The 22,789-nt window shown below is 43.7% G+C and overlaps 1 protein-coding gene across 4 annotated transcripts in view; it reads right to left on the minus strand.

Moving 5' to 3' along the window:
• SMOC1 (SPARC related modular calcium binding 1) overlaps positions 1 to 22,789 on the minus strand; it is a 203,991-nt gene that overhangs the window by 82,074 nt on the left and 99,128 nt on the right. For all 4 annotated transcript variants that reach the window (XM_034769315.1, XM_034769316.1, XM_034769314.1 and 1 more), the window contains exons 3-5: positions 17,518 to 17,630; positions 1,743 to 1,842; positions 277 to 324 (exon numbers count right to left, since the gene is read on the minus strand). In XM_034769315.1, coding sequence (XP_034625206.1) covers positions 277 to 324; positions 1,743 to 1,842; positions 17,518 to 17,630 — 261 coding nt within the window. The remainder of the gene's footprint in view (positions 1 to 276; positions 325 to 1,742; positions 1,843 to 17,517; positions 17,631 to 22,789) is intronic.

Here is a 22,789-nt window from a genome sequence, read left to right on the forward strand (position 1 = left end):
TAATAAAAGAAAAAGCAAACAAATGAAGGTTAGTCTGAATCTGTTGCCCCTCCAGGGGACTCTACAAACCCTGTCCTCCTCATAAAAGCAAAGTTATATCCCATGAGGGCAATGTACTGGACTTGATGCCACCTTATTCCACGTGCTTTTGGAGTAAGTGTAAGACTATCTCTCTAGGACTTGGTTTTAAAACAGAAATTCTATCAGGTCTCAAGAGGTTTAGCTGGGCAACCCTAATCAAACACACACTTTACTAAAGCACAGAACTCCACTCACCTTTCCTCCCCGAGTTACCCTGGCTCGATGGCTTATCAGTTACTGAACCTTAAAGGGAGAGAAACAAAACAAGATATCAAGACATGGTTTGTTTAGCGGCAGCATGACCAAACAGCACAAACAGTCTCAGAAATATACTTCAATAGCCTAATCCCCAGGGTTTGTTTTTACCTTCCAGCAACCCAATCTAGGGTTCCAAGACTCCACTGTAGGAGTCCATGGCAAACACTTAAGGCAGCACAAGGAACAGTTTTATGCATTAAGGCAGTCAAATCAGGGTCACATTAAACAAGTGATCCTTATGCCTTGTCTACACTACATTGTTTTGTCGACAAAACAGCAGAGGTGTACACACTACAATGTTCCTTCTGCCGACAAAACTCTCCTGCTTTGCCGGCAAAATAAAACCACCTTGACAAGAATATACTCATGAACTGTTCATTCTGCTGGACATTCACTGCCGCTCCAAGACACCCTCACCTCTAAAGGAATCATCTCTCCAGAGACAGAAGGGTAGAGCCAATGGTGCTTTGAATGGCTGGGATGAAGCTCGTTTTATAGCATTTCCAGGCATTGCTGCAAGGCACTCTTTTTTTCCCTTTGAGTAAGAGAAGTAGTGCTAAACCTTGACATCTAGCAGCCCTCTCTTGCATGGAACTGGAACAGCAGCCATGTACACAGAAAGGGGTCAGCATGTAAGTAAACTGGAGGAGTGAAAGTAGTTCACTTGACAGTTGTGTCCATTGTGTTATAATAATATAATAATTAATGGACATCCCCTATCTGCTAGAACTGGAAAGGACCTTGAAAGGTCGTCGAGTCCAGCCCCCTGCCTTCACTAGCAGGACTAAGTACTGATTTTGCCCCAGATCCCTAAGTGGCCCCCTCAAGGGCTGAACTCACAACCCTGGGTTTAGCAGGCCAATGCTCAAACCACTGAGCTATCCCTCCCCCCTTATGGGGCAATGGTGAAACAAGAGAGACTAATTTTATCTTGTCCTTCTGCACCAATTGAATAGTAGCTGAGCTTTACTTCCCACAAAGAATTTCCCACGTCTACCATAGTTAAACCTGTATTGCCCCATTCTTTAAACATAACTGTACTTCAGAGGATTTATGGGTAAGTAAAAAATAGCCCATCCCTGGATTCCAGGCTGTGGTTCCACTTCCCTACCTTAACTATCTTCTATAAGTCTTTCACTGCATGTCTGCACTCCAATCAACCATGGAGCTGCCACAACCATGAGCGAGAGATTGGGAACACAAGCTGCCATATGGCTAGGGTGCACACAACAACTGATTGGGAGTGGAGGACACAGCTGCAACTGTAGTTTGGCAAATTGGTAAAGTCACTCACAAATACTGAACAAGTGGCACTAGGAACAGAACAGCTCCCCCTCCCCTTCTCTTCCACCAATATTTTAAATCAAACAAATAAATGCTTATTTAATCCAATGCCACAGTACCTGAACATACAGGAGTTTTATTCTGTACAGAAGAGCCACTGATGGGTTTGCCATCGGGAGTGACACACCAACAGTATCCGGTGTAGGTATGGCATTGCACCTGTTCAGGAAAGGAAAGCGCAATAACTGACACTGTTTCTCAAAGTATCCTCCACAATGCCTTCCTACCTTAGCTCTTGTGCATCCTTGCTTACCCAGCACCTTAAAAGTGAATCTCCGCTTGGGAGGCCCATCCCTTCAGCATGGGAGATTGTGAATTAAAAAAATGCTTTCAGTTTTGGCAGACACTGGTTTGGACAATGGTGGTACTTTATGTTTGGCTAAAGAAAGGGTCTTCTCCTTTATTCTAAGGAGTCTCCGGATCAGGGCTTGAAGCAACTGACAGAATCTCCTCTGAAAACATAAGAACGGCCATACTGGGTCAGACCAAAGGTCCATCTAGCCCAGTATCCTGTCTTCCAACAGTGGCCAGTGCCAGGTGCCCCAGAGGGAACAAACAGAACAGGTAATCATCAAATGAGCCATCCCCAGTCACTCATTCCCAGCTTCTGGCAAACAGAGGCTAGGGACACCATTCTTGCTTATCCTGGCTAATGGCTATTGATGGACCTAACTTCATGAATTTATCTAGCTCTTTTTTGAACCCAGTTATGGTCTTGGCCTTCACAACATCCTCTGGCAAGGAGTTCCATAGGTTGACTGTGCGTTGTGTGAAGAAATACTTTATTTGTTTTAAATCTGCTCCCTATTAATTTCATTTGGTGACCCCTAGTTCTTGTGTTATGAGAAGTAGTAAACACTTCCTTATCTACTTTCTCAACACCAGAAATGATTTTATAGACCTCAAGCATCTCCCCCCTTAGCAGTCTTTTACATTTTATCTATGGTGTGTAGCATTACACCTCACTCTGTCCCTTCCTTTGGTTCATATTTATTCATGCCACCATTTTACTTACCATTCTCCATACATATAAACTGATATGATTGGCATTTGTACTATCCCTCTCAATTGCATGCTGGTTCAATAAAGGCTTCCCCAATCCCTGCCACCACAATCACCAGGCCCAACACCACACTGAATGGCAGATGTCTGAGAGTACAATAGTTTTTTCCAGTTACTGGATAAAGTGGTAACAGGCCTTGTTTTGATATTGCCACTTCTACGGGTGAGTTTGAACACTTTCCACTTACCACACATTAGCATTCCAGCTTGGCAGATAGGAACAACCAAAATATGCTTGCATTTGTGTACGCCCATGGATTTTAAATACTTAAAGTCTTCAGATAAGCCATCAAAGCTACCAGGGTGGTATCCCTAGCAATGTCAGTGTGGGTCTCTGACCAGATGGCAGCACAACTCTTACCACATTAAACAAAGCCATTCCAGATTTTCATGAATTAGTCAGCAGGTGGCTGACAGTCACACTTTTTCTCTTCATATTATAGACAGACAAAAGCCCCCACTACTCAAGTGGTTGTGTTAATGCTAAGCCATTTGCATTGCACTAAAAAGCAGCATTTGAACTCCAACCGCACACTTTCAACACTGGCTGGGTTTGCATAGCAGTACTTTCAGTACCTTAGTGGTGGGCATGTATTCACAGTACACCACTGTAAATTTAGAGAAGGCTCCTTAGACTCAGTTCTGCAATGAGATCAACCTAACTACTGCTGGACTCTGTCGGTCCATCTCTTTTTCAAGCCTTCTAAGCGAAGTTCCTATCAGTCAGGCAGGATAGTGGCACTGACGCACTATTGCACTTCCTTCATTAGGGGCCACTTCAGACCTAGGGCATTTGTAGTCCCTGTCCAATAGCTAGACCCAATTTCCTAAAGTAGCCAAGTTTGGTCAGAGACTATGAGCAGCTTTTAAAAGGCTTTGCATATTTCACATAATGTGATCCAAGAGCAAGTATAAACCCAGCACTGTGTGTGTCTTGGGTTATACTAACTTACAAGGCAATCATTTTGCCTCAAGCCAAATCCACATCTTGTGGCCAAAACCAACAGTAAGTACATGCGCACATGCACACACATATCTAGTCACTGTTATTACTGTTTCCACACTTTCACTTTTATTCCTTCCCAATACATCATGGAATGGATCGCAGATTGCATTTATGGTGCATGAAAGTAATGAACCATTCATCACTTTGTAATGATTCTTGTGAGTCACTCTAAGCTTACACCAGAGTAAAATACTGACGTATAAAGGAACTGTTTGTTTTTCAATGTACTTTGTGTTTATTTTTGGTAAGTACACCTCTACCCCGATATAACATGACCCGATATAACACAGTAAAGCAGTGCTCCGGGGGAGCGGGGCTGCGCACTCCAGTGGATCAAAGCAAGTTCGATATAACGTGGTTTCACCTATAACGCAGTAAGATTTTTTGGCTTCTTGGCTTTGCCTGAGGACAGCGTTATAATCGAGGTAGAGGTGTATGTGTTTCACAGAGACACACATGAAAACACACTAAATGGTGCTGGTGTCAAGACCACCACTGGTAAAATCTTGCCCAAGGATTAGAAGAATTACTGAGATTGGGATTCTAATTCTTTGTCCAAGGGCATTACATATAGACAAGGACATTTTCTTTTGCAATGCAATATTCTGCAGAGTTATTATTTCAGAAGTGGGCACTATACACCACAGCATTGACATGTGGTTCCTCCACTCAGAATGTACAGCAGCAAGGTGTTTTATAACATTTTTTGCCAAGTGTTAGCATGTGCCATAAAGCAACATTTTTATTCTTCTAAAAAAATATAAAATTGTGCACATGCAATGTTTTCTGTGAAGTACAGTGCATCTGAACACATGCATTATCTGGGACAACTGAGCAATAGGGTGTTGCAAGTGTAATTTAGAGCACATTGTATTCCTTAAGCCAGAGAGTTTAGAAAGACATTTAAGTGGCTGCGTTTGTTTTACTACAATTCACACAAAACTACTGAATATATAATGGTGTTGTATAAGCTGTTTGTTGGCATAAATTTGGGGTGACTGAATTATCCAAGTGTGAGTTATGCCCAAATGAGCTGATAAAACTCCTTCATGCCACACAATCATGCAGCCCCTATAGGGGTCACGTTCATTAGAGGATTTTTAAAAATAAATTATGAAACTTTCAAACTGATTCTACTTTTTCTAATCATCCACCTGTTCTGTCAGGTAGCTTAGTGGCCATGAGCCAGGCCACACACAGAAGTTAGGCCCTGATCCAAAGCCCATTGACCTCAATGGAGACCAATTGACTTGAACAGGCTTTGGCTCAGGCCCTACATGAGCTCAGGAAAAGAACAAACATGGCCCCCCATGTGTGGTCTTGTCAACTGCCCCATCCATGAAAAGGAAGCACCATCACATCAACTAGGCTCTTCCCCTTGTTCCCATTATTCTTCCCAATTTCTACTTTCTTTCCCCCCTCTTTGATTTTTGGCCTCTTTCCTGTTTCCAGGGGGGTCAGGATGGCTTAAGGGCTCCTCGTGCTGGCAGAAGTGCTGTCTGATGTTGTCACAGAGCAGTATGGCCAACTCCAAATATTCAAAAAATCATACCAGGTGATGGTTAGAAATGTTTATCTAGCTCCTGCATCTCAGGAATTTTGAGAGTTCTTTATGCTTTCCAAACAGTTGTGTATTTTCCAATTGGTATCTGAATTTTTGATGTTTATTTAAATCTAATCCACAGCTTTGTGCAGGATGAGGGATAGTTATGGGTGAATCACAATGGCCAGACTACACAACATGGTCAGTCAGAAAAAGCATTAACATGTTATGGTAACTTTGCCTTAATAAAAAGTTTCCCAGAAAGAGACTGACCTTACACCACAGATGGGCTTCTTGTGGAACTGCAGAATCGAATTTGGGTGTTATCTTCCTATAAATGTTCAGTATCATCCACTTTTACTGGAAACATTTTGAGTTCAGCTCCTTTTTGCTCCCCTCAGCCTTGAAAATCAACAGTTATTGGGGACAGCAATGGATCCTGTTCTGTCTCATGCATTGACAAAATTGTTAGTTAAGTTCCAGCCAGAATCTTCATTACTGGTGAAGATGTAGGAGTCAAAGATACAGCTGAACTTTCAGACTCCACCGTGAATCTGTGTGGCTGACAGCTGAACATTTTAAGTTATAAACCCCAAGCAGATATGAAATGTCTGAGGGGGAAAGAGATTGAACCCAACAAAATCTGTAAAGGCCTTCAGAACTACGCTATTTACTACAAATTAACTTTAAAAAAGGAAGCCTGCTCCTACCTGACTTAGTAATTAGGCAAGAGGACGCAATTTCTATTCTTCAGGAGTAAGGGATATGCCATCTCCATTATGCCTTGATTGACGAATGAAAAGCAGGAAGGGTGCACCCAACAAAAATTGCTTTATCATTATTACCCACATTAATTAAAGTGCTACAGTGGCTCCCTCTATCCTCCTCCACACCCCTGCTCAGTACAATGTGTGAAATCAAACAGAAGCCAACACTCCAGCCACTGGCCCCATGAATAAATTCCTGCCCTTGTCAAATTCATTAGAATATGAAAACATTAAAACTGTAGTCACTGGCAGACTCCTCTGCCTCTTAATTCCTGTCCAGAGAATGAAGCTATTGTTGGGAATCTCTTCAATACCACACTGGCGTTGCCAGAATGAGATTCTGAACCATTCTAAAAATCTTTTAACAAGCTGGCTGGATCACCCCTTCACAATGGATTTGACAAAGGAGAATCAAAGGGTTGTTTGCCACAAGATAAACTGGAAATGGGAGAGGAGTTAGTCGCATGTGCGAAGTAGATATTAGGGAGCTGAACAGTAGTTTTGGGTTAGCTTCAACCAGTCTTTTGGGGTTAGGGAAAACAGAAGTTTCTTATAAGAAGCACTAGGGTGCCCAATAGGAACAGCTCAGAGCAACATTGCACTAAAAAAAAAAAAAAAAAACCCACAACACACAATGTTCAGACGACACAGTGACTGCTGTTCAGACAGGGCGTTTGATAACTGCTTCATATCCAATAGCAGATTAGAAACAAAAACCAAACATTTCCTGGCTCATTCAATAATAAGAGGAGCGGGGGGAGAGAGGCAAGAAAAACATTCCTTTTACATTCAGAACAACATTTCCACAAGAAAAGAAAACAATTGCAGTTTTCAGAGCACATTGTAGAGGCAGAAAATGTACAGTGAAGCTACTCAATACATGTGGTGTACACGCCCGCACACACACATGGTGCCAGTTCGTTTTATTCAGATGCTGCTAACAGATACTGTAAAACCAGCTATAAAGATGGTCTACAGTGATTCATAGATTACTAAGGCCAGAAAGGAGCATTAGATCTAGTCTAACCTCCTGTAGAATGCAGGCCATATAACTCATCCAAAAATTTCTGCATCAAGACCATAACTTCTGTTTGAGCTATAGCATTCCTTTTAGAAAGGCATCCAGTCTCTATTTAAAGCCTTCAAGTGATGGAAAAATCCACCACATCCTAGGTAAGTGCTGCCAATTGTTAATTACTCACTTTAAAAATCTTGCATCTGATTTCTGGTCTGAATATTATCTAGCTTCAGTTTCCCGTCACTGGATCTCATTATGCCTTTTTCTGCTAGTTTAGAGAGCTACCTATCATTAGAAATCCTCCCCCATGTAGGTACTTGAAGACGTATCAAAATCACCTTTAACTTTCTCTTGGGTGAACTGAATAGATTGAACTCAAGTCTTTCACTAGGAGGCATGTGTGACACTACGCCCCATATTCTTCATAGTAATATTATATATAATTATGGCATAATTGATGTATTTTATACAAGTTAGATCATGTAAGATATCATTGAAAAGGTTACAATTCACTCAGTATGATTATCCTATTTGTATGCATATATCATTTTGGTATCTGAAGTTAGAAAATATTATCTATGCATCTATTTCAAATGTGTTTATACCTGGGGAATGCCCACTAGACAGAATGCAATCAGTCAAGATGGTTGGCTGGGAAGGGCCATTAGGAAAAACAATAGGTCTGATAAAATGCTTATCTCTCACTGGGGAGCTTTCCTGAGGATGCTACAAACAGCCTCCAAGTCATGGCTGCTATGGCCCTACAGAGACATGTGACCAAGTCCCCTGGTACTGGACTCCATCATAGAATACCAGTGTTTTTCCACTGAAAGGGGTAAGAAGTAAAACTGGGAGACAAAGGATTGCCGCCATATGCAAAAGCTATTTAAGGCAGGGGAGTGACATCATCTTGGTTCTTCACTGATTCCAAGAGTCTCCTTTGGTCAGGGAAACACCTGAGAAACAAGGACTGAACTGTGGGAGAAGGGTTGAACCCAGGCTAGAGGGATTTCTAGCCTGTGAAAGGAATACCTAGAGTTTTAACCTGCAAGCAAGTGCAGCTTGCCTTCAAGAATCTCTGCAATCTGCCTAAAAACATTTACAGTGAGAATTTGCTATACATATCCAATTTCTTTGGTATATTATGCTTAGATTGCATTTGTTTTATTTGCTAGGTAATCTGCTTTGATCGGTTTGCTATACTTTATAATCGCTAAAAATCTCTTTTGTAATCAATGTGTTTTTATTGTGTCTAAACACCAGTGTGTGGAAATCCTAACTGAGGACACAAAGCTGTTGCATATCTTCCTCCACATTGAGGGAGGAAGCGAATTTCATGAGCTTAGACTTTACAGTTCCCTGTGCAGCACAAGATTATAGAATTTTGTGTTTACCCTTCAAAGGGGAGTGTGCACTTGAGTAACTGGGCAGTTCCTTAGCTGAGCCTTCCCATGCAGAGCTGATCTCAGCATCTGTGTGAAGCTGCAGCTGAGTGTCCCTACCTTTGTGTGCTTGAGAGCCTGTCACGGAAGTACAGTGTAAAGGGAGCCCAGGCTAATGGGTCAGGTGGACTCAGTGGTACTCCAGTTCTAGATGGCACCTGGGGGGGAGGGGAGAAGAGAACCCTTCACAGCATGTTTTTCAGACTTCAAATCATTATTGTAGCTCTTTTCCACATCCTCTTCAGATTTTTCCAACATCCTTTTTGAAGCCACAACACCTCTCACTGGTAATAAAACCACTGCAATCTTTCCTACACAATGCATACCAAACAGAAGTAAGAAATACTCAACATGTGACCACAGTGAGATCTATAGTCTTTGGTTTGCTTCAGGAAACTGCTCTTGAGTGTGGAATGCTCTACTGTTGGGGATTCTAAAGACGCTATCTATCAGAAATGCTAAAAAATTGGGGCTCAGTCCCTGTGAGGTGCTGAACATTCTTTGCTCCCACAGAAGTCATTGGGAGCAGAGGATACTCATTCAGTACTTCGCATGAGTTGATCAGTATCTTGCAGAATTGGGCTCCAATATTTTGACATCCCTAGGGAAAGGAATCAGAGATGGCACTCCCTTTTTGTAATACAACACCCTTCAAAGGGGCAAGCAATATGCAGAAGTCCTGTCTGAACGGCTAGTTTGGTAAGGAATAAAGTTACTGTGCAGGAACCCCTGGTACAAAAATGTGTTCTATCAAATCAGCCTTATATAGGAGGATGTTAGAATGTGAGCTTGCTTAACATGAGCAAAAGACATTCCTGACAATCAGTATCAGCTTAACTTCCAAGCCTCAGGTCACTTTAAGAAAAGCATATGTGAAGCACTAGATTTAAGAGCACACTCTGTACCACAGCAAGGCTGGTAGACCACTGTGCCAGCAGTTGCTTCTTGGAAAAAAGAAACTCCAAGTAAAGTAATGCACTGAAAAAAAATGCTGCTCTTCTGGGATTGCGGTCAACCACATGAATGCCAGCTTGCCAAGTAAAGGGGTCCAGCTTTGACAGTGGACACAGAAGGGACAAAACGAGACATGTCATGAAAAGCCACACTGAGCCATGCACCCAAAGCAGCAATGTGATTAGTAACATTCACTTTCGTTTGTCTGTAATTGATTTTGTTTAAACCTCAACCACCTTTTCTGAAAACCTGCTTGGGGAAAACTATGAAGAATGTAATTCTCCCTGAGCCCATGGCAACAAGCCCTATGGCACTAAGCAGCAAAAAAGTACAGATTACCCAGTACGGTCTATTGTTTAAGGAAGATCACAGCAGGTTAAATACAGCTTGAAAAGGAATTACCACACACACACACACAAAAAATACTGGAAATAGAAACCTCTTTAAAGTAACATACAACTTTGCCCAACATGAATTAATTCTCAATTGCATGCAATCAAATCAAACATTGTGTTGGGAATAAAACTTACCTTTCATCAGCCTGGTTGTACTACACTGGGTTAAGTGTTGACAGCTATTGTGATGGGAAATAATTTACCCACATGGTAAGGTTGAAATGGTGGTAGTGTGGACTTGTTTTGATCACAGCAGGCAAGTAGAGGAGAGACACTACCTGATGCCCTCCTGATTACCACTGAGTCTAACTGGACCCCTGGGAGGAAAGTGATAAACATTGGTTTTGTTCAAAGCAACTCTGCTTTCTGACCTTGTGTGTTACACCTTCCCTTGTGATTAGCAATGGGTGAATCAGAACTAAAAGCTAGAACGACCTTGGTTAATTTTTGAGTTTCAGATGAATTTTCCACTTTCTTAACCATTAATTTTCCATTTTTAGTCCCTCTGCATTTTGGGTTCCAAATGGGCCCAGGACCTTAAGTACTGAAATGATGTGAGACTGTTCCTGTGGTATTTCTGGGCTCTCTGGAAGCACTCAACTTTCAGATTGCTCTCAGACACGTGTCCAAAAATCTGGATAGCTTGTGACTGAACCTCAATGTCAAGGTGGGTTCATTCACCTCTGGTTGTAATGCCCTAGACTCTGGAGAGGAAACAAATGGTTTTTGTCTGAAAGATGAGCCCAGAACATCAGAGAAGGGTTTTCTGAAGTTCTTTGTGGCAACAGTAATGAATGCAAGTCATCTGAGCCCACTCTGTCCTTCTTGTAACAGTGCTTCAGGGAACAGAAGAAATCCCTCTTTTGGTCTCAATTGCCTCCTTCCCAGCAAACCACACTTATCTCACACATGAGTAAGGAGGATTTCCCAGTGGCTAGGACACTAGCCCAGGACTTTGGAGAAGTAGGAGAATATAGCAATGGCTTAAGCAAGCAAGGGATAGAGCAGCTGTATCCTGTGTGTGATCTTCCTTCACATAGCTCTGGAAAGGCAGCTCAATCTTGGTCTACAGCAGCCTCTACTATTTCAATCCTGGGTCCTTCCTGCAGCTCTCCCAATATACCCCTGTATTCCATAACATCACTGCGACCGAAGGACCTCTTGATGCCAGAGGGCACAGGGGTACATTAGAGTTAGCGATTCCCTGATTCTGGCGTTTATCTACTAGTCTGCCAGAGAAAGACTTTTATTAGAGACGTATGTGACAAAGTCACACTGACCATCATAATCATTGTGAGATGTCTGTAGGAACATGTGAAGAGTTATGTATATATACACACACACACACACACACACACACACACTAAAAATTGTTATCTAGATCTGTAAGTTAAAGCAAGTCACCAAAAGGTGAACCACATACCCCTGGCAGGCATGGGAGAAGAGAGACTTATCTCACTCTGGCTGGTCATATGCAAATTGAGTATTGTATTGTTCACAATGGACCCTCATTTACAGTCTGAGCAAAATGCTAATCAGAAGATTGCAGGGGCAGGATGCCAGCAGGGGTTATCCTGTTTGGAGTAAGGCTTGGTCTACACTATGACTAATTCGGATTTAGCAGTGTTAAATCGAATTAACCCTGCACCCGTCCACACAACAAAGCCATTTATTTCAAAATAAAAAGGGCTCTTAAAATCAATTTCTGTACTCCACCCCGACGAGCGGAGTAACACCAAAATAGAGATCATCATTTTGAATTAGGGTTAGTGTGGCCGCAATTCGATGGTATTGGCCTCCGGGAGCTATCCCACAGTGCACCATTGTGACTGCTCTGGACAGCAATCTGAACTCTGATGCACTGGCCAGGTAGACAGGAAAAGCCCCATGAACATTTGAATTTTATTTCCTGTTTGCCCAGTGTGGAGAGCACAGGTAACGACAGATGGCTCATCAGCACAGGTAACTATGCAGGCCAATAATCGAAAAAGAGCACCAGCATGGACCATACGGGAAGTACTGGATCTGATCACTATATGGGGAGAGGATTCAGTGCTAGCAGAACTTCGTTCGAAAAGACAAAATGCCAAAACTTTTGAAAAAAATCTCCAAGGGCATGATGGAGAGAGGCCACAATAGGGACTCAGATTAGTGCCGCGTGAAAGTCAAGGAGCTCAGACAAGCCTATCAAAAAACAAAGGAGGCAAACGGTCGCTCCGGGTCAGAGCCGCGGACATACCGCTTCTATGCTGAGCTGCATGCAGTTCGGGGGGGGGGGGGGGGAGGGTGTGCCACCACTACCCCACCTCTGACTGGATTCCGAGGCGGGGGTAATCTCAGCACCTACACCTGAGGATTCTGCGGACGGGGAAGAGGAGGAGGAGGACGACAAGCTTACGGAGAGCACACAGCACTCCGTTCTCCCCAACGGGCAGGATCTTTTTCTCAGCCTGACTGAAGTACCCTCCCAACCCAGTATCCAAGACCATGACTCCATGGAAGGGACCTCAGGTGAGTTTACCTTTTAAAATATAAAACTTGTTTTAAAAGCAAGCGTTTAATGATTACTTTGCCTTGAGGACTTGGGATGCATTCGCGGCCAGTACAGCTACTGGAAAAGTCTGTTAACGTGTCTGGGGATGGAGCGGAAATCCTCCAGGGACATCTCCATGAAGCTCTCCTGGAGGTACCCCAGAAGCCTTGCCACAAGGTTTCTGGGCAGTGCAGCCTTATTCCGTCCTCCATGGTAGGACACTTGACCACGCCATGCTAGAGCAAGTAATCTGGTATCATTGCATGATAAAGCCTGGCAGCGTATGGTCCCGGTGTTTGCTGGCATTCAAGCAACATCCGTTCTTTATCTCGCTGTGTAATCCTCAGGAGAATGATATCACTCATGGTAACCTGGTTGAAATACGGGAATTTAATTAAGGGGACAGAGGTGGCCGTTCCTACTGGGTTGTTTGCCTGTGGCTGAAAAGAAACCCTTCCCTGCAGTTAGTGAAGCGTGGGGGGGTGGGAGGGGAGGGGAATTGGCCCTGAGCTTTTCGCGTTTGGCTAGCAGGGATCTTCCCTGATACCAGCCACGTGGTGGGGGGAGGGATAAAGCGATCATCCAGAGAATTGGATGGGGGGGGGGCTTAGTTTGTTTTCTGCTGCTGAAGGTTAACAGGAAAACTGCAGCACTCAACGGGCTTTGCTTGGTATGTGGGAAAGGAGGGTGCAGAAGCCGAAAGACAATGGCTTACCGTGGCCGCATGCAAGCCGAATTCTGTTGCCCGGACCTGCGTCTGTGATCTCTAGCAGCAAAGCCACAGTCACTCAATATTAAGAGGCAAAATGCGACCTTGCACAGAAATCACATGTGCTATGTAATGTGAATAGTGTTGGTCACTGTGAAAGAGTATAAGCATTGTTCTGTAAAATGTATCTTTTTAAAAAATTCTCCTTTTTTCCCCTCCCTCCAGCAGCTGCAAATTTTTCAAGCCTCCCTCCTCTGTCCCGAAGACTATCTCAGATAAGGAGTCGGAAAAAGAAGATGCGAGACGAGATGTTTGCGGAAATCATGGAACCCACCTACAGTGAAAGAGCTCATCTGAATGAGTGGAAGGACACAGTTTCAAAGTATAGGAAAGATGCCAGTGAACGTGAGGACAGGAGGGACGCTCGAGATGAGAGCTGGCGCCAGGAAGATCAGAGGAGGCAGGATGCAATGCTGGGGCTGCTGCGTGAGCAAACAGACATGCTCCGGCGTCTGGTGGAGCTTCAGGAACGGCAGCAGGATAACAGAGTGCTGCTACAGCCCCTGTATAACCTCCCTCACCATGTTCCATAGCCTCCTCACCCAGACGTGTAAGAACGCGGGGAGGGAGGCTCAAGCAAGCCCAAGCAAAAGGCTGTCATTTTTTTTTAAACCTTTTTTTAGTGGCCTTTTTCTTCCCTCCAATCCTCCTCCCAAACTCCCTCTTTTTATAATCAATTAATAAAGACTAAATGATTTTTTAAACGATAGTGACTTTATTTCCTTTGAAAGCAAGCTGGGGGAAGGGGGAGGGTGGGTTCCTTACAGAGATTGTGTCAATAAAGGGGGTGGGTTTTCATGAAGGAGAAAAAACAGAAGTTTCACACTGTAGCCTGGCCAGTCATGAAACTGGTTTTCAAAGCTTCTTTGATGCGCAGCACTTCCTGGTGTGCTCTTCTAATTGCCCTGGTGTCTGGCTGTGTGTAATCAGCAGCCAGGCGATTTGCCTCAGCCTCCCACCCCGCCATAAAGGTCTCCCCCTTACTTTCACAGAGATTGTGGAGCACACAGCAAGCAGAAATAACAATGGGGATATTGGTTTGGCTGAGGTCTGAGCGAGTCAGTCATGATCGCCAGTGACCTTTTAAATGGCCAAATGCACATTCTACCACCATTCTGCACTTGCGCAGCCTGTAGTTGAACAGCTCCTGACTCCTGTCCAGGCTGCCTGTGTATGGCTTCATGAGCCATGGCATTAAGGGGTAGGCTGGGTCCCCAACTATAGGCATTTCAACATCCCCAACAGTTATTTTCTGGTCTGGGAAGTAAGTCCCTTGCTGCAGCTGTTTAAACAGATTAGTGTTCCTGAAGACGCGAGCGTCATGAACCCTTCCTGGCCAGCCCACATTGATGTTGGTCAAACGTCCCTTGTGATCCACAAGTGCTTGCAGCACCACTGAAAAGTACCCTTTGTGGTTTATGTACTGGGTACCCTGGTGCTCCGGTGCCAAGATAGGGATATGGGTTCCATCTATCGCCCCACCACAGTTAGGGAGTCCCATTGCAGCAAAGCCATCCACTATGACCTGCACATTTCCCAAAGTCACTACCTTTCGTAGCAGCACCTCAGTGATTGCTTTGGCTACTTGCATCACAGCAGCCCCCACAGTAGATTTGCCCACTCCGAATTGATTCCCGACTGACCGGTAGCTGTCTGGCGTTGCAAGTTTCCACAGGGCTATCGCCACTCACTTCTCAACCGTGAGGGCTGCTCTCATCCTGGTTTTCTGGTGCTTCAGGGCAGGGGAAAGCAAGTCCCAAAGTTCCAAGAAAGTGCCTTACGCATGCGAAAGTTTCGCAGCCACTGGGAAGTTTTGCAGCCACACCTGCAACACCATGCGGTCCCACCAGTCTGTGCTTGTTTCCGGGCCCAGAATCGGCGTTCCATGGCATGAACCTGTCCCAGTGACACCATGATTTGCACATTGCTGGGGCCCGTACTTAGTGAGAGGTCTAGGTCCATGTCAATTTCTTCATCACTCTCGTCGCGGCGCTGCAATCGCCTCCTCATCTGGTTTTGCTTTGGCATGTTCTGGCTCTGCATATACTCCAGGACAATGCGCGTGGTGTTCATAGTGCTCATAATTGCCACGGTGATCTGAGCGGGCTCCATGATCCCAGTGCTATGGCGTCTGGGCTGAAAAAAGGCACGAAACTATGGTCTGACGGAAGGAGGGGCGAGTGACGACAGTTTACAGGGAATTAAAATCAACAAATGTGGCTGTGCATCAGGGAGAAACACAAACAACTGTCACACAGAATGCCGCCCCCCCCCCCCCAAAGATTGAACTCAAAACTCTGGTTTAGCAGGCTGTTGATTTCACGGAGGGAGGGGGAAGCAAATGAATACAGAACAAATCTGGTCCATCTCTCTTTTAGATCTTAGGCTGGCAGCAGACGGTGCAGCATGACTGATAGCCATCGGCATCTTCTGGGTGCTTGGCAGATGCTGCATTACGATTGCTAGCCATCATCGTCAAGACTGTTCAATAGGACTGCCGGCAGGCCTGAGTCTCCAGGAGACAAAACATGTCTGCCCAGATGCCTCTGACCGAACTCACTGAGGAATACGATGATGACGGCTACCAGTCATACTGCACCATCTACTGCCAAAAGGCAATTAGCTGCTGCTGTGTAGCAATGCAGTACCACGTCTGCTGGCACCCAGATGAAATATGGTGACTGAGCTGAGCAGGCTCCATGCTTGCCGTGGTACGTCGTCTGCACAGGTTACCCAGGTAAAAAGGCGCGAATCGATTGTCTGCCATTGCTCTGAGGGAGGGGGAGGGCCCTGACGACATGTACCCAGAACCCCCCGCAACACTGTTTTTGCATCATCAGGCATTGGGATCTCAGCCCAGAATTCCAATGGGTGGCGGAGACTGCGGGAACTGTGGGATAGCTACCCACAGTGCAATGCTCCGGAAGTTGATGCTAGCCTTGATACTGTGGATGCGGTCCGGCGACTTAATGCACTTCGAGCATTATGTGGGGACACACACAATCGACTGTATAAAAACCATTTCTATAAAACCGGCTTCTATAAATTTGACCTAATTTCATAGTGTAGACATACCCATAGGGATCTGAGGAGTAATTAATTCACTATGTAGCAGGGAAATTCTATCCCAATTTTACCCAGGGGGAAACTAATGCAGAGGGGTTGTGCAACTTGGGCAAAGTCAGACAGGATTGGAGCCTCCAATGGCTGGCTTAGAGCCCTGTGCCAAGTCCAATAAACTATTCACCTCTCCCATTTACCCAGCTTCAGGAGAAAACTGCACATGACTCCCTTTTACCTCCCTAGCCACTAGTGTGTGACACAGCTCCCATGAGTGGCCACTGCAACAGGCATGCCAGTACCTGGAGTGGAAGAGAGCTGAGCACCAAGACTAAATTTTTTTTTACCCTTGGAGTCTCCCCAAACCACTCTTCCCCTGAAAACCCACACTATGGCAGCCTTCCCTCTGGTTAAGGGCAACTGTTTGGAATGGCAATGGAAGCTGGTAGCAACACTCCCTGCTCAATCATTTGGAAAGGTTGATCTTTGAAACTGAATAAGTTGTTACCAAACTCATTTCACCATAAGCCTGAAGGTTGTCAAGCTTTAAGTAGTAAGAAGCAGGTGCTTTCCCAAGCTGGCACTTTCCCAAGCCGGCTTCTTAAATTAAGGCATTTTCCTTTTGCCTATTAGACAATCTGCAATTCTAGCACACTCAGGTCTAGCAAGAGGAGAATATCCCATATTTGGATACTCGAGGCATCATTACTGGATAGGCCTGTTCCCTCATCACCAGCAGAAGACAACATTGGAAATCCCACCACCATTCACTCCCACATGATCTAGGATTTTAAAGCAATAAAGCAGGGGTTAGTCCTCCTTACAAGTAAGTGAATATAATGCCAATGAAAGATGCTGAGTTGACAGCTCTGGAGACTAGCCCTCTTTTGCCAGAACAGGCACAGTATGACCAGCAGCAGAGGAAGCTTGTCCCACACTGTCTTGTCAGCGAGCCTCAACCCTAACCTGGAGGAATGACCATGGAGCTCAGCCTCATAGCACGTTAAGTCCCAGCACAGACCAAGAACTTAACAAGGGAGCTAATTAACACAAGTCATGGTGAATAGGCTTGTCCTTTAGGTACATGAGTGACCAACACCATGTTTGCACAGGCCAAACAGCTATCAACTGGCAAGGACTTTTGAACTCCAAGTCAGTGGGGGTGATTGCCCACCATTGTATATTTTTGCCACCTTTGTCATCATTTCCCTTTGGTCAGATACTAGTAGATAATTCCTTCCAGCCAGAGGAAACAGGAACAGACATAGGCTGATTGAAGTCTTACTTGTGTGAATGATCCATCCTCATTGCATTCTGGAATGAAGACCGCTTCCTGGGGCTTCTTTGCCTGTTCCAGGGCCTGAGCCCTCTCTAATCGACACTTACTTTGGCCAGCATCTGCAAAGGGAACCAAAAATCCACTCTGATTTTAAGTATCAACAGGCTCCCCAGAAGATAGCTAGAGGCTACATTCAGCTGTGCAAAGATGCAATGGGAAACCATGTTGTAAGACTTTTTTTCCCTACTATCTTTATCTATACATTAGAAATACAATCATTAGGCAAAAAGCAACAGAGGAAGTTGCATCTGAAGAAGTGAGGTTCTTACCCACGAAAGCTTATGCTCCCCATACTTCTGTTAGTCTTAAAGGTGCCACAGGACCCTCTGTTGCTTTTTACAGATTCAGACTAACATGGCTACCCCTCTGATACTTGAAATCATTAGGCAATTTAACATCTCCTGGAAGGAAGATCCAGGAGCTCAAAGTAACAGCCACTGCACACTTTTATAAGCAGTGGCAAATTTTATAGGCAACAACATTTGGCTACATTTACCCCGGGGGACATTGGCCTCTACTAACAAATGCCAGAGTCAAGGTCTGTGGTGGTTGAAGGTCCACCAGAGGTGGCAGAGGAGTGCAAGACACTCCTAACCCCTTCTCTCTGGATGGACTTGAGCTAGCCAGCACAGGTCCAGTATCTGGCAATGCTGGCAGCAGAAGGGGTGTAACCAAAGCTGCAGCAGGGGATGTTCCAATTGAGCGCATCCCCCAGGCAGCTTCTGCCAGTAAGACCAATACAGCACTAGCGGCCAACTGAAGTTGCCGTCTTTCATAACAACCTCTCAGGCAAGGATGTGCTATCACTAGCTTCCTTTCCTAAGGGGGGACTCCTGCATGGAGTACAATCTGGTTGGAGGGTGGGGTGCAATGTGTCCCTCCTGCATCAGGTGTAGGCCAGTCAACCTGTTGCTAAGGGAAGTGTCACAGGGTGAGCTGAGGAGTTAAGGCCTCAACTCTGGCCAGTACTTGAATCAGGTGATGGCAGCATTTGGAACCTCAACCCCTCATAGGCCCAGCTTATCCTGTGATAAAGGGCAAACAAATATTATACTTGATAAGCCTTATGCTGATCACCTGCAGGGTCACAAAGAAAACTTCCCTCTGCCCTGCAAAGGCACAGTATTATGTTAGTGTTTACATTTATTTAAAAAAAAAACTGCTCTTACAGCGCTGCTGATAGGTTTTGGAAGAGGACTGAAAACTGCAGCTTCTTACTCAACTGGCTCTGCAGAACAGATATGATTTGGCCACCCTTATGTATATTGAATAGCACTGCCCCCACCCTGGATCCCCATTTCCAGGATGCTTCTCAGGGAAAGGATGGCAAGATCTGATCCTCTGCTTGATATTTGTATTACAAAAGTGCTGCAAAGCCAGTGATCAGGATTGGGGCTCCATTCTACTAGACACAGTGTAAACGTACAGAAGAGAATCTCCACAGCAACGAGTCTACAAATCAAATCTAAGACCCCACTGAACAAATGGCTATAGCATACATACATGCATGCATGCATACAGAAAGGAGTGCAATTGGATTGGTGGGGTAACAGTTATACAAATACTGTTTGCAAACATAGACTAGCTATGTAGTGATATTAAGATACACAACCTCTTGTGAACATGGGATAGCCATGCCAGTATCCAGAAAAAAAGACTAACCATCCCTGGCCAGAATGACATTTGGGCAGGGTGGATAAAAATCAATTGGATTTTTTTTTTTTTTTATTTAAATTGGATTTTTGATAAAATGCTTTTTGGAGGAAAAACCTATCTTAATTAAAACTATAGCTCAAAGATATCTCATCATGGAATAGGGATTATAAATTCTAATTCTATAGTATGAGACAATATTTTCATGTAATGTTTAAGAAAGTTTTGTAAATGAGTTCCAATAGTTCATGGATTAGGGACCCAATCTTATGGGGTTCCAAGGGCTTCTGTATAGATTTAGGTTTATCTTTCTATCTACCCAATGGGACTCAGTGCTCAGTCTAGAAGATACCATCAAAGATGCTTTGTTTTGCAGTTCTCAAACTGTGGATTTGTGTCTCCAGAGGTAACATGTTTGTTAACAGCAAAAATGGTTTTTAAACAAACAAATATAGAGAGGTGAGAAATAACCAACCCTATTGTCCCTCTGCAAATTTGTGTACAGAGTCAATCCCTTAGCTCTCTAAAAGTGAAAAGTTTCAAAAAGTTCAATGAATAGAAGATTGGTGAGGGCAGAATAGATTTGGACAAGGAGAAGAAGTCTGGAGATAAATGCGAGAAGAGAGGGACAGGCAGTAGAAACAGAAGTGAAACTGTTTGAGCAGCATATTCTAGAAGTCTGAGGTCTTTCTGAGCGTAGCCTTCATTGATTTGAGATCTACCATACCATTCCCTCATTAGAAGGGAAAACCTATAAAGGCTGCAGGCCATAAAAGAGACCCAGTTTGGGAATATTTTAATGAAGTTCCTCTACCTGCGGTTAAGACAGGCATGCATGCCAAATGCAAACAGTGCAACAAAGAAATGCAAGGCCTGGTTGCCCAATTGAAATATCATGAGAAGTGTTCCTTCTCAGGAGGAAGCTGCGTTGAAGATGATGAAAGGAACATCTCTTAACATGCAGGATCTTCAAGTTGGTAAACGTTTTTATTTCATACTTCTTTCTTAAGGACTGCCTATCTTCCTTCTGGACTACTCTTGCATTCTCATGTTTGAGAAAAAAAAATTTACACACACACACAAGTTGTTACTCTATGGTACTATCATTTTAGATGCAGTTGTGATAAATAAATAGCTGAAATAGGCAGATCTTCCTTTTACAATTTCACCTTTAAAGTAGTACTGAGTGTCAGTATTACTCATTGCATTCATTAAGTGAGCAGTATGGTAATACTAATTAAATAACTGCATTGACTTATTTTGTTAAGGAGAACCCATTCTCAACATACAGGATTCCAAAGACTATCCAGCTTCAAGATCACCATGATTTTCTATAATTTCAGAGTTATCTGCCAATGATAGTGTTTCAGTCACATCATGTATGTCACAGCCACAGTATATCACCTGTAGCATAAAGAGAAAAAACCTCCATCATCCAGAAACAACCATAGATAAGTTTGTGATAAGAACCAGCAGATTACAAAAAGAGGTAATTGATGAAAAAATTGCCCGGTTTGTTTATGAAAAACTCTTTTCTGTATGATTGAGAACCCACACTTCATTAACATGGTTCAGTCAGTAAGACCAGGATACAGTCCATACAACAGAACAGATGTCACGGGGAAATTGCTGGATAAAGTTTATGAAAGAGAAATTGAGCAGTGTGCAAAAGGTCTAGAGGGTGAAATTGTTAACCTGTGTCTTGATGGGTGGAGCAATGTCCACAATGATCCTGTTGTATGTGCTTGTGTGACAACAGAAGAAGGGAATGTCTTCCTTACAGAAACAATTGATACATCAGGAAATGCCCACACAGCAGAATACTTACAAGAAGTAGCAGTAAAAGCTATAAAACTGAAAAAATCCTCAAATGTCTGTCTGTGGCCAAGCTGCATAGTAATGCTGCAAATGTATCCAAAGATGAGAAGAAATTTGAAAGAGTGAAGAGTGCCTGTCTAAAAGTCTAAACCACCATGGAACACCGGGGGGGGGAGGGGGGGAAAGAGTCTGCAGACTAAGCTTAAGGGGTCTGTGAAAGGTTGTCGTTACCATAGAACAGCGGTATTCGACCTGTGGTCCACAGACCCTTGGAGGTCTGCGGACTAGGTCTAAGATTTCCAAAGGGGGGGGCCGCACCCCCATTTGAAATTTTTTAAGAGGTTCTCAAGTGGAAAAAAAAAAGTTGAAAACCACTGGTCTAGACTCTAATAGGTGTATCTATAAAGACTGCACAAGTTTCATCCGTGGCCTGCAGCATGATAAACTGTTCCATAGCTAACCACACAGCCTTCCATTAGAATATGCCAATTAAATTGAAATGTTTCACAGGAACATATGGATTTTGTCAAAATTTGTGGGAAGTCATCACGCTTCCTTTCTAGAAGATAGAAAATTAAAGTTGAAAATGAGATGTTTCAACTATATTTAGAAAAATAGAACAAAATCAACTTTATCAAAAACCATTTTCAGAATATTGTGTTTCATGAAAACTCCTGTGATTGACTTTTCATCCAGAGCTTTGTAGGGCTGGAGCGGAACAACAACAACAACAGTTTCAAGAACTTGGAATTCCCTGTGGGATGAAAAGTCTAAAGAGTTCTATTACAAACTGTGTCAAACTGAAGCTGTTTGGGATAAAGTTTTCCATGTTGACCGTCTGCCTCTGGCTACCTTTTTTGGGGGGAGGGGGGGGAAGTTTCAGCAAAAACCTTTCAGCCATTTCTGAGAATGAGATTGGGGGGGTGGGCAATAACTTTCACCCATGTTATTACCTAATCATTTAATTGACAATCTCTAGCACCTTTATGCTTTGGACCAGGCTTGTGAAAAAGCTGTTGTGTGTAGGACCCTTGCCTCATTTGTTGCAGAATTGGCAGATGAATAGTGAATGAGGGAGGGGATTGCAGGAAGAGAAATGATGCTTTCATGGTTAAGGTAACTGAACGTTGTCCTGAAGAACTGGATTCTATCCCTGCCTCTGCCACAGGAGTTCCTGTGTGATGCTGGCCAAGTCACAAATCAGGATTTTCACAGGTGGCCACTAATTGTGTTACTTGTGTTCTGGGTGCCCAAGCTGAGACACCCAGTGTCTGATTCGCAGAAGTACTGAGCGCTCACAGCTGCAACTGAAGTCAAAGGGAGCTGCACTTAGTATTATATAAATAGCACTTCATATATTCAAAGTATTCTGAGAAATCAAGTTCTAGGCATCTCAAATTGGACACTCAAAATTAGTTTAAGCTTTTGACATTAGTGTGTCTGCATCACCTCCCCATCTGTAAAATCAAGATAATAGCAGCCCCTCATCTCACAGTGGTGTTGTGAATAATAATTAATGTTTGAAGAACTAAAATACAAGTACCACAGAAACAAAACACCCATAAGGAAATTAATTCTGAAATCAAGTGCAGCATTTGGATAGTAAGTAATGCAGGGGCCCACTCTGAGGATATGGCCAGAGGGAAATTCAGAGTTTCCATCCCACAGGAAATTCCAATATTTGTTTTCTGAATGTTAAGGGAAAAAACAAAGCTTTAAAATATTTGCAGTTCATCTTTTGATGAGA

The sequence above is a fragment of the Trachemys scripta genome, chromosome 4 (assembly GCF_013100865.1).
Source record: "Trachemys scripta elegans isolate TJP31775 chromosome 4, CAS_Tse_1.0, whole genome shotgun sequence".
Classification (NCBI taxonomy): domain Eukaryota; kingdom Metazoa; phylum Chordata; order Testudines; family Emydidae; genus Trachemys; species Trachemys scripta.